This window comes from Balaenoptera borealis (assembly GCF_965194805.1).
Source record: "Balaenoptera borealis genome assembly, chromosome: 8".
Lineage (NCBI taxonomy): Eukaryota > Metazoa > Chordata > Mammalia > Artiodactyla > Balaenopteridae > Balaenoptera > Balaenoptera borealis.
Genome location: NC_138865.1, coordinates 75,187,849 through 75,200,613, shown reverse-complemented (window position 1 = coordinate 75,200,613; position 12,765 = coordinate 75,187,849). Strand labels below are relative to the sequence as shown.

At 34.9% G+C, this 12,765-nt stretch overlaps 1 protein-coding gene across 2 annotated transcripts in view; it reads right to left on the bottom strand.

Moving 5' to 3' along the window:
• Window positions 1-12,765, bottom strand: part of LOC309633109 (uncharacterized protein C9orf85 homolog) — a 61,415-nt gene that overhangs the window by 39,284 nt on the left and 9,366 nt on the right. The window contains exons 2-3 of one of the 2 annotated variants that reach the window (XM_082401531.1): window positions 9,150-9,238; window positions 8,172-8,248 (exon numbers count right to left, since the gene is read on the bottom strand). The exons of the other annotated variant lie outside the window; for it this stretch is intronic. Of the exons in view, the coding sequence (XP_082257657.1) occupies window positions 8,172-8,248; window positions 9,150-9,180 (108 nt within the window). The 5' untranslated portion in view covers window positions 9,181-9,238. The remainder of the gene's footprint in view (window positions 1-8,171; window positions 8,249-9,149; window positions 9,239-12,765) is intronic. 2 annotated transcript variants of the gene reach the window in all.

Genomic DNA, 12,765 nt, shown 5'->3' with positions numbered 1-12,765 from the left:
CTCTATCATTCTTTCTACATTAATTAAATTTTTTTTAAAAAGGTTGCCAGCTTAAGTCAGTTTTGAGGTATAATACATATAGAGTAAAATTCACCCAATTTAGGTGTATAGTTCTGTGAATCTGACAATCAACATATAGAACATTTCCATCCTTCTAAAAAGTTCCCTCATGCCCCTTTGTTGTCAACCCCCAGGCAACACTAATTTTCAATCTGCTCCTACAGTGTTGCCTTTTCCAGAATGTCATATAAATGAAATGATCAAGTATATAACTATTTGAGGAGCTCATTCCTTTTTATTGGTGAATGGTATTCCATTGCATAGATGTGCTATAATGTTTATTCATTCACCATTTGAAGGACATTCTGAGCTGCTTCTAGTTTGGGGTGCTAATAAATATTTACATACAAATTTCTGTGTGGAAACGTTTTTATTTCTCTTGATTTACTATCTAAGAATGGTATTGTTGGGTTGTATGATAATTTTATGCTTAACTTTGTAAGAAACTAACAGTTTTTCAAAGTGGCTATACCATTTTGCATTTCCACTAGCCATGTATGAAGATCCAGTTTTTCCACATCCTTTCCAGTGCTTGAAATTGCAAATATTTTTTTATTTTAGCCATTTGAATAGGTGGATAGAGTTATCTATTTATGCTTTTAATTTGCATCTCCTTAATAACTGATAATGTTGAATGTCTTTTCATGCACTTACACGTTATCGTGTATTTTCTTTAGTGAAGTGTCTGTTCAAATCTTTTGCCGTTTTTTTTTTCTTTTAATTGGATTGTTTGTTTTCTCATTATTGAGATGTAATGTTCTGTATATATTCTAGATACCTGGCCTTTACTGATACATACTTTGCAAATATATTTTCCCAATCTGTGCTTTTATTTTCATTATCTTAACAGCGTTTTTCTAAGATAAAATCTTTTAAATTTCAAAGAATAATGTTTCGATTTTTTCTTTTATGGACCATGCTTTTAGTGTCAAATCTAAGAAGTCTTTGAAGAATCATGATTTTTACCTACGTTTTCTTCTGGAAGTTCAGTAATTTTAGGCCTCACATTTAGTCTATGATCTATTTTGAGTTAATTTTTGTACATGGTGCAAAATACTGGTAGGAGGTTCTTTTTAAATTATCTATGGGCGGGACTTCCTGGTGGCGCAGTGGTTAAGAATACGCCTGCCAATGCAGGGACCACAGGCTCGATTCCTGGTCCAGGAAAATCCCACATGCCGCAGAGCAACTAAGCCCGTGTGCCACAACTACTAAGCCTGTGCTCTAGAGCCCGCGAGGCACAACTGCTGAAGCCCACGCACCTAGAGCCTGTGCTCCGCAACAAGAGAAGCCACCGCAATGAGAAGCCAGCGCATCACGAAGAAGAGTAGCCCCCGCTCACCGCAACTAGAGAAAGCCCGAACGCAGCAACGAAGACCCAACACAGTCAAAAATAAGTAAATAAATAAATAAATTTATAAATTATCTATAGGCATCCAAGTTCTAGCATCACTGAATTGTTTGTATCTCTGTCAAAAGTTAAGTATGGGGCTTCCCTGGTGGCGCAGTGGTTGAGAATCTGCCTGCCAATGCAGGGGACACGGGTTCGAGCCCTGGTCTGGGAAGATCCCACATGCCACGGAGCAACTGGGCCCGTGAGCCACAATTACTGAGCCTGCGCGTCTGGAGCCTGTGCTCCGCAACAAGAGAGGCCGCGATGGTGAGAGGCCAGCGCACCGCGATGAAGAGTGGTCCCCACTTGCCGCAACTAGAGAAAGCCCTCGCACAGAAACGAAGACTCAACACAGTCATAAATAAATAAATAAATAAATAAAAGAACGTGAATTTCAAAAAAAAAAAGTTAAGTATGTGTGAGTCTGTTTTGGACTCAATATTCTATCACATTAATCTGTGTCTACTCTTTCTTCAGTACCACCCTGTCTCGATTACTGGAGCTTTAAGGTCTTGAAATCAGTACTGTGTCTCCTCCAAATTTGTTCTTTTTCAAAATTATTTTGGCTATTTTAGTTCCTCTGCTTTTCTGTATACATTTTAGGATCAATTTCTTAATTGTAACAAAAAAAGCCTGCTATGGACCTACTAGAGAATGGACTTGAGGATACGGGGAGGGGGAAGGGTAAGCTGGGACAAAGTGAGAGAGTGGCATGGACGTATATACACTACCAAACGTAAGATAGATAGCTAGTGGGAAGCAGCCGCATAGCACAGGGAGATCAGCTCAGTGCTTTGTGACCACCTAGAGGGGTGGGATAGGGAGGGTAGGAGGGAGGGAGATGCAAGAGGGAAGAGATATGGGGACATATGTATTTGTATAACTGATTCACTTTGTTATAAAGCAGAAACTGACACACCATTGTAAAGCAATTATACTCTAATAAAGATGTTAAAAAAAATTTTTTTTAAAGCCTGCTATGATTGCAGTTAGGATTATATTGAAACTATAAATAAATTTGAGGGAGAACTGACATCTTAACAATACTGACTATTCCAATCCATCACCATTGCATTCCTGGGATAAACCTCATTTGTCTGAGGTATATTATCCTTCTTATTGGTGAATACAATATGCTAATATTTCATTGAAGATTTTTGTGTTTATGTTCAATGAGGGATATTGGTCCATAGTTGTTTGTTCATTTGTTTTAATAACGTCTCTGGTTTTGGTGTTTAGTTCAGCTGCTAGAGGATTCATATACAAGGGTTAAAAGGACTTAAAATAGAAGTAAAGATTTTATATATCTTAGAAGAACACAAGAACATTAAAAGTCTTGTAGAATAAGCTCAAGTCCTTATTTTTAAATGTTTAAAAGTACATTTATATGTTTAAAAGTGTTTTTTTGGTTACAAACCGAGAAAAAGTTTATCCTAACTAGATGGAGTTCAATTCCTTATAGCTAGCCTTTGGATTATCATATTATATAACACTTTAGGAAATCAAATTTATCACTCAATAAATATGTATGGGGCAGGGGAAAAAACAGAGTTCAAGCTTCACATAGAAATCTCTTTTGTATTCTGTCCAGTAGTCTGTAAATTTTGTTCATCTCCTACCACCTCATTTGGTTTTGCAACTAGTTCTTTCTTTTTAATGCTTTTTTTTTCCACTGTGTATTAACAATGGTATACTATATTGTATAATTTTCTTATGACAAGAATTTATTACTTTTGTAAATGAAAAATAACTTTACTGATCAATTTTATAGATTTAAAACAATATGAGCATTTATATATAATATTCACATTATAGAAATTTTTATAAAAATACAGATAAAGAGAAAAAGACAAGTCTTATCACTCAGAGATTCTATACTTTCCAGCATTTCAAGCATATATATTTATAGAAATTTGCACTTTTTAATGTATGCGTTGTTTTATAACTTATCAATTTTTTTCATAAGAGTATATATACTTTTAAAACATGTTTTCATTGGCAGTATTATATTCTCTCAGAGTAATACTTTCATTTACTTAACCTATTCTCTGAGAGTTTGCCTGTTTCCAACTTCTGACTGAATACGTATATTTTTAAATGTACTATGTTATAAATATCAGAAAACTTCTAATGAACATGCAAATTCTCATTTACACATAACAAGTTCTGATCTCACTTCAACAAAAGAGTAAAAATAACAGGAATTTTATCAGAGGTAAAAATTCATAGTAAAGAATAACTGTCCCTTTCTTAAATCAAGTACATAATTATTTGGACATTAAAGCAAATGTTTCCTAATATTGTCTATAAAAATTTTCTTTGTTTTTTTATCCTGGCAGTTAAAAAGTTAAAAAGAATAGAAGACACTGCCACTTTCCTTTTCAAAAAGGGAATTAAAAATCATTCTTGCTGGGAATTCCCTGGCGGTCCAGTGGTTAGGACTCGGCGCTTTCACTGCCAAGGGCCCAGGTTCAATCCCTGGTCAGGGAACTAAGATCCCGCAAGCCTCTCAGGACAGCACCAAAAAAAAAAAAAAAAAAAAAAAAAGCATTCTTGCTATAATCAACAATACCACAATTACTATAGATAGAACACCACTATTACATGATCCAGAATATTAATACTGAGTTCTAGTCTCTTAAAACTTTCAAACATACAAACTCTTTTTTAATGTAATAAGAAGTAATAGTCTAAATGTCTGTTACTCTCAGAAATACCTTATTTGGATAAGTTACTGAGTCTTACTATTTTTATGTATTTTATTATTTCACAAAATGAGCTAGTTATATAAATAGACCAGAAATACTTTTGAAGTGAGTTCTCGTATAAAATTGGTTTTATTGTCATTTAAGGATAAATAGAAGACCAAAGTTACTATACGCTTACTTCTTTTTAGGAAACTACATTGGTTTAATGTAGCTAATTAGAGATTAGCTCTCCACATTTATAAGCAAAATATTACCTTAGTGTTCTAAAATACTTGATATACATATATATATATACATCAAATACATAAACATTTCAGTTACCAGTATTTGATTTTTCACTATATAAAATTCTAATTAAAAGATACCTAAGGCATAAAATGAGGTATATTTCTACTGTAAGTTAAAATAATTAATTTTCCTCCCTAAAGTCTAGTCCATCTTCCTCTCATTCACTCTGTATTCATCTTAAGTCCTTAAAACACCAATACCAAGCAGAGCAAAGTGAAAATATATACTAGAAATACTCAAAATTCTCCTCTTCTTCAACATATTTACAATACTAGCTTTTCTAGTCATGAAATAATATTAGATTCCTTCTCCCACTTGTTTTTTTTTTTTACTGCTGAAATGTTTAACAAACGACATCTGCAAAAATAAACAATTGCATTTTCATCCAAAGACTGAATATAAAATGGGTTCTGACCATCCTAAACAGAGGACTATTCTCTCAAAAAGTGGGTAGAGCTATTGTCAGTTGCAATTATACAGAGAGGGTCTATGTACAAACTACCTACTGATTTATTTCAGCAGCCATGCAAACTACTCAGATTTTCACTGACAAGCTGAATGCAGACACTTAAAAGAAGCCACACCTGCCTACAGGCAGAAACATGCTGTTGCAATATCTTCTGGCAGTAGCAAAACCTATTAAGAAAGCAATTTTTTTTCCAAAGTATATTTCATTCATTTACTTTTAAGGAAAAATTAAAATAAATTGGTGCTGTAAATTTTAACAAGCAAATATTTCTGAAGGATTCTAACAACCAAATCACTGCACTGATAAACCAATCACATCTTTAAAAGGTGTGGTCAGTTGGAACAAAGAGCACTCTGGTATGAAGATTTTTAATTCTCTCCATCTTGTTCTAAAAGGCACAGTTCAGGAGGGCATGTTATGAATGTTAAAAAATATTTTTATAGAAGGACCTAAAATGTAACGCTAAGAACAAATTATAAGCAGAACATAGTATAATCTCCTGAGGACAAGAGAAATTTTGCCTTACAACAATTAAAACATTGGGAACTTAGTATTTTAAGATAATGTGCTTTCAATTATCTTTGAGCCATCTTCCTTATTAACTATGGGACATTTTTAGTAAATAAATAACCCAAGAATAACTTCTCTAAGAGGAAATAGCATTATTGTCAGAGCAATTTTACGGGAAGTAAGTTTTTTCTCCCTCAAAATTTTGCTGTAAATGGTCAAAATGTCAATGGTTTTATCTAGGGATAATCTGTGTCGTTCCTGAAAAAAGACCCGCCTTACAAAGTAGGATTGTACCCTAAACTCCATTTGCTCCTTCTCAAGATCCCTTGCTAATACTTCTTCCTCTGATTACCCCTTAAAATTATCCATTCCTCAATATTTAGTCATCAACTCACTCACTCACCTGCCCACTCTCTCTCTGTCTCTGTCTCTCCTTCAACTTAGATGTCTACCAAGGAGGTGATACACTTTTCCTTAGAAAGAAAGTTGATTACTATAATTGAAACACCACTGGTTAGTGTGAGAAGAAATAATAACAATAATGGTAATAATAATAATGACATTTATATAGTATCATCTTAAAAATCAATATTCACAGTTAATCATATCATTTCCTCATGACTATCTTAGGGGATAAATAGTATTATTTCTATTTTACAGATGAAGGAACAAATCCAGACAGGTTTAACAATCTGCCTACAATCACACAACTACACAGTCATACAACCAGGGCTCAAGACTCATGCTGACTCCAAATTCCATATTTTGCCCCACCATTCCATACTGTCTCTCTTTTAGAAACTAAATCTCAGGGCTTCCCTGGTGGCGCAGTGGTTAAGAATCCGCCTGCCAATGCAGGGGACACGGGTTCGAGCCCTGGTCCGGGAAGATCCCACATGCCATGGAGCAACTAAGCCCGTGTGCCACAACTACTGAGCCTGTGCTCTAGAGCCCACGAGCCATAACTACTGAGCCCACGTGCCGCATCTACTGAAGCCCCCGCACTCTAGAGCCCGTGCTCCACAACAAGAGAAGCCACCATAATGAGAGGCCCGCGCACCACAACGAAGAGTAGCCCCTGCTCGCTGCAACTAGAGAAAGCCCGCGTGCAGCAACGAAGACCCAACACAGCCAAAAATAATAAATAAATAAAAATCAATAAATTTAAAAGAAAAAAGAAACAATCTCAGTCTGATTTCTAGTTTCCCCATTGAAAGCATCATTACTTGGGAAGATGCACTTTGATTTCCAATCGAGTAACTTAGAGAAATCTTTGAAACATACAGTGTTTGTTGAAACGTACAGTGTTGTCCAGAATAACCTCAGAACTGACAGGAAAACCTATGTTAGAGATATAAGTCAAGAGTCCAGAAGAGCTATTACTTAAGAAGCTTTTCCAAAGTTTAATATCAAAAGATATCACCCCTAAATGTAATTTATCCTAGATTCTCAGTCTGTATGTCTAAAGTCCCTTAATTCAGACATGGTTCACAGTGGTACTGCACTGTATAGAAACCATCTGTTTTCTACTCTGACTTTCTCATGGTCAGGAAAAATAGAATTCATGGAAATAGTTTATGGCCTTTATTCCTATTCCTGGAATTTAGGCCAAATCTAAACACTCTGAAAGCTGGGAAATTACTTCTTCTTCACTCTTCCCTATGTTTTAACCCTGCCTTAGTTAAAAGGTCAAACGTCAGACCAAATCTCAATTAGCTATGGAATCTAAGATTAGGAACATGCTAGGAAATCTGGGTAATTTCCAGATCAGTGATTCTCAACCTTTGTTTCTCCCTCTACTGTTCACAGCCCCATGTTACTCTCATCATCAAATACAGAAAACAGTACAACTTAATTAACAGGAGAGTTAATGAGTATTTGGGGGAAGCACAGGGAAGAGAGGTCCTGATACATTCTTTTCCAACAGAGGATGTCTATCAAAACTGGAGGAGATAGAGCTAAATACATGTATTTCTAGCTTCTCAAGAAATCTTCTACTATACTTATCATTTAACTCCCTGCTTGGTTGTTTACAGTTCTGGCCAATGTTCTTTTGCTTATTTAAGTCCTTGAGTGATTTCATATCTATGGGACATGTCTGTACTTTGATCAGGTGTCTAGACAAAAGCATGCTTAGGGAAAGATTATTTATTTACATGGTTTATTATAAAACAGGTTTTTTGGTTTTCACTATAAAATTAATAGCAAACTAAATAATTTTTACATAAAAGACTGCTATCATAAATCTATAAACCACATGCCTAATCCTTTATAAAAATTCTCCCTGCTGCTATTCTTAGAACATTCCTGTGGCTAGGGGCAGGCATAATTATCTTCATTTTGCAGATGAGAAACCTGAGGCTCAGAGAATTAAGAGATTTGCCTGAGGTCACACAATTAATCAGGACAGCAGAGGCAGAACCCATAAAAAGATGCCTTTTAGTTTAGGGCATTCTATTAAAGTTACAAGTAGAAAGTGTTCCCCTACAGCTTTCAAGGTTTTCTAAATAGTAAAGGAAAAAAGAAAAAAAGAAAAGCACAAAATTTTGCAGAGTAAAATTTTGTCTATGTTTTTGTCCTATGTTTTGACTCAAATTCTAACACTGGTATATTGTTTTGCAAATAGGGCCAGACCTGCTGGCTTGTTCCTAGGGTAACTTTGCAGTATTATATGTTATTTGCTTAAAAGGCACAAAACAAAATTCAAAAGTTAGAAAAATTCATTTAAGAACGAAAATATTACCTTTGCTAAGCAATGTTCTAAAAGAGGATGATTTACTTTTCTACCATGTTCTTCACAGATTTTCAACACACTGAGACCTAAAAAATAAAGTGTAAACTAAGTAGTGAGCTACATGGGCCAACTATGTACAATCCAATTGGAATGCAAAAAGCCCTACTCAAGCAGCAATTGTGTAGTGTCATGAGGCAACACATGTGTTTTTATAAGCACTCATTAAAAGTTAGTCACAATTTGAGATCTTGTCCAACCAGTATGGTATGCCCCAAGTTAGTGATCTTAAAAGAGGCAAACTACTGACCAACCATTGTTTAGCATGTATTAAACAAAAAAGAACAATGACATTCATTTCCTTTTAATAGCATATTTTAGGAATTTCTGGATTTAACTCTTCCAAGCATAATAATTGGCAATGCCCACAAACCAAATGATTTTATCTTTTAAAATAAATCAGCATTGTATGTCATTTACTTGGGTACAGGTATACAAGGACAACTGCCATACTGAAGCTAGTTAATTTCTTCAAAGATAGTTGCCTTGTTCTGGTCACATTAATATATCATAAGAATAACCTGTATATGCTGACAATTGATTGAGGAGTCAAGTCACAAAAAATTAGGTTTGTGCCATGATTCGTTTAGTCTAGAGCGCAGTATTCACATGTGACTTAACCTAACTTCAGTTGAGAGCATTTTCTCATTCTTAAAAAAGAAAGATGTTTTTGATGACAAGAATATAAAAAAACTAAAAAAAAAAAAAAGAATATAAAAAAACTAAGGGATAAAATTAAGATGTGTTCTGAAATGAAGGATGCAAATCACCTATAACAAAACACTACTACAATTTATTTCCATAGTTTTTTAAAAATCTGAAGTTGTCCTATAGTTCTTATTTTATTCTCACATCAGCCCTGTGTGGAAGGAAGAAAGTAGTATTGTTATTTATTGTTATTCTAATTTGTAGAGAGTTGATATAACTTACCCATGGTTACAGAGAGTGACTCAGTAGCCATATAGGAAGGAATCTGAAGAGTCTACTCCTGCTTCGCCCTGACTCCAAGTTTAGGACTCCTTCCAACAGTCAAATTATAAAATGTATCACAGGTTAGAAGTAAGTACAGCATGTACCATGACCATCTCTCTGCTGTCTACAGGAACAATTCGAAAAAAGTACAAGCTACTGTGTACTCAGTACTATGCTAGGCATCGCAGGGATTCAGAAGATTTACAATACACAGTTCTCTCCTCACAGGGCTTCACATCTAGTTGAGACAAAAGGAATGGGCATGAAGGAAATCTGAATAGTAAGCAATAGTATTGTTAAGAGTTAAAATAGTGTTTAAAACAATAGATTAACTGTTAGCTTCTTCAAACTGGGCTTTTGGAAGGATTTGGATTGAGGGGTGGGGGAGTCACCGGAGATTCAAGGCTGACTGGTAGCCTTGCAGATTCAAAAACTCTACTGAGCCGGCGTGCCGCAACTATTGAAGCCCGCGCGCCTAGAGCCCGTGCTCCGAAACAATAGAAGCCAACGCGATGAGATGCCCGCGCACTGCAATGAAGATTAGCCCCTGCTCACTGCAACCAGAGAAAGCTTGCGTGCAGCAATGAAGACCCAACACAGCCATAAATAAACAAATAAATAAATAAATAAATTTATATTAAATAATAATAATAATAATTGTAGGAAATGATTTAAAAAAAAGAAGAAGAAGAAGAAGACTTAGTAAAATTTGACTGATTTTTTCTTACTGGGTAGCAAAAAGAAGGCATTAATAAAGGCGTCTCTAGAGAATCCCTAAGATGAGAGTTAACTACCAAGATAAACCAGGTTTTTTATTTAAATATACTAGGGAACAGCCAACGAAATCATCATATGAGGGTTAAAGAACCATCCATGGTTCAATAAGGAGTTTAAATTAGAGCAACAGCATCACATGTGTAAAAGTAACCATAATATTCTTTCATATGGATGATAAATGACAACTTATCCCATATGACTATTCTAACTTTATTAAAAATTAGATCTAGCATGATGTCCTACAAGCATTCACATTTACAGGAAACATGATATCATATTACTATAATGTCTTGTGATAAAGGCTAATGATGGTATCTAGAACATTCACAAATACAAGTATATACTATGATGTCAAGTATATTACTCAGTTTGATGACTTCAGGGACATGAGTAATTTCAAAACAAACAGGTCAGCCACCTGGTAAGACAGGGCTGAGCATTTAATTATATATAAATCTTTACAGGACAACAAAGCATTTAAAATAATCCTTAGTTTAGCTTGGTGTTTCATATTCATGTTGTAAATGGCCTTCAAAACCAGGTGCAATTAATATAAAGCTACAACAGAATTCTAATGCTGATGGGCCATCACTGAAAATTATTATACATGTATATAGTTCTATCATCTACAAGAAGAAATACTTCCTTGTTAATAACATATAACTCTGCCAAAGCAAAAACAAAGAAAAAAGAAAATGTGTCATATAACTCCGTTCCGTAAGGACAATTTGAATAATTACATTAACTTTAGAATATAAATCTATTCCAATTAGAAATGAACTTGATAAAATATCTAAGAAAATATGCACCATAAAGTTCTAAAAATGTAATTCAACCTCATAAGTAGATAAATTGGAAGACATTTAGGATTGAGGTTGAAATAATCAACTCCAAAGCTAAAGGAAAGTTCAAATTTACTCTTGATAGTTTTAGAAGTCAAAAATCCTACAGGGACCAAATCAATCACTTGGAAAATCAAATCACACCAATTTCTTTCATCCCAAACAAGGGTTATATCAAGTGGTGTTGTACATTTAAGCAGTTAAGATGATCCATCAGGATGCTTGTCTACATCCACTAATACTATTTCTGTAAAGAAAGGCTGGTCATCCAGGCACCTATAACTCCCTCTCCTTTGACTCCAAAAGCCGTGACTTTAAGGTTATTTAAAAATACTTCATATTCATCAAGATAATGGTTATTAGAGGAGAGAGTGGTAGTGAATAGGAGAGGTCAGTGACATTCTCTTGATCTGAGCTGACTGGGTTCAGTTTGTGAAAATTCATTGAACTTTATTATGATTTTTGCACTTTCTATATGTTGTATGTTATACTTCAACAAAAGTTTAATAAATGAAAAGCTCCATATTTACCTTTTTTCACTTTTTAGAGTAGTTACTAGTCTGATTCCTGAATGAAGGATTCATATCATACTCATCTTTTGCAAATGCTTGCTACATAACAATATGACAGATGTTATGTCAATAAAGACAGATGAATTAACAAAGACCAACAATCAACTGTACAATGTCAATAAGAACTACTTGATTTCCATTCCTTCATTCCAGAGCACTGAACTGCTGCGACATATTACAGAGTACACCATGAGTAGTTAAAAAAAAATGCTTGAGCCCCTCCCATCAGAGGTAGACGGCATTTGTGTATGTACATGTAAGAGAAAGAGAAAGAAGCCAAGACATATATATTAATAACTAATAAGACATGCACTATATGTGTGGTGAGGGCAATAAATGCCACAGGGACGGAGTGAGACATTCCAGTGGGATTAACCAGGAAGGGCATTACTGAGGGTGTAGCATGTGAGCATGATGAACATCTTAGTAAGATGAAGGAATGGACTGGCATTTACAGAATACTTAACACTGCCAAGTACCATGTGAGCATTTTCATAAATCTTACTTAACTTTCACAATATAGCTAAACCCACTAAGATCTTGACTAGTTAAGAAATTTATCCAAGATCACAGAGCCAGTACATACTAGGGAATTTGACCTAAATCTTTTGACTCCAAGATCAATGTCTTTCTACCACACCATGCTGCTACTGTCTTGAATAAGAGCTTGATATCTGTGGCCAAAAATCCAAATCTGAAATCTGACAAAAATTGACAAAAAAAATTTTTCCTACCCAATGCATGCACTTCAAAATATTTTTATTCTTCAAAGTTATCAGATCAAAACCAAAACAAAACAGACCACATCTACGTATAGGAATGATGGCCTAAATTGACAGTATTGGAATTCTAATTCACAGTTTGAGATCAATCTATTCGACTATCCTTCTTGGTAAAAAGGTCTCAGTCAACCATAGTCTTCTAACCAAAAGCCGATTACCAAAATAATGTGAAAGTTATGAAAATTAAGATAATTTAACAGTTGACAGTCTTGCTGACAAACAGAAACACAGAATGTGAGAGAAGGCCAAGAATCAAGGGTAATTCTTACATTTTGGTTTGACGAACTGGGTAAATAGTGGAGTTGTTTACAGAGTTGGGAAGCACAGGAGGAGGAAAAGGTTTGAAAGAGAAAAATTAAGAGTTCTTTCTTTGCCATGTTAAGCTTAAGAAACCTTTTTGATATTTAAGAATAGAGGTCAAGTAGGCAGTTAAATATACAACTTTGCAGCTTAGGAGAGAGGTTGGCCTGGAGTTCCAGATCTGGAAGGTATCAGCATAAAGATGGTATTTAAACTCATGGACTGAGCTGAATGAAAAAAATTATTTCAAGAAGAGTGCTGGAGGGCTTCCCTGGTGGCGCAGTGGTTGAGAATCTGCCTG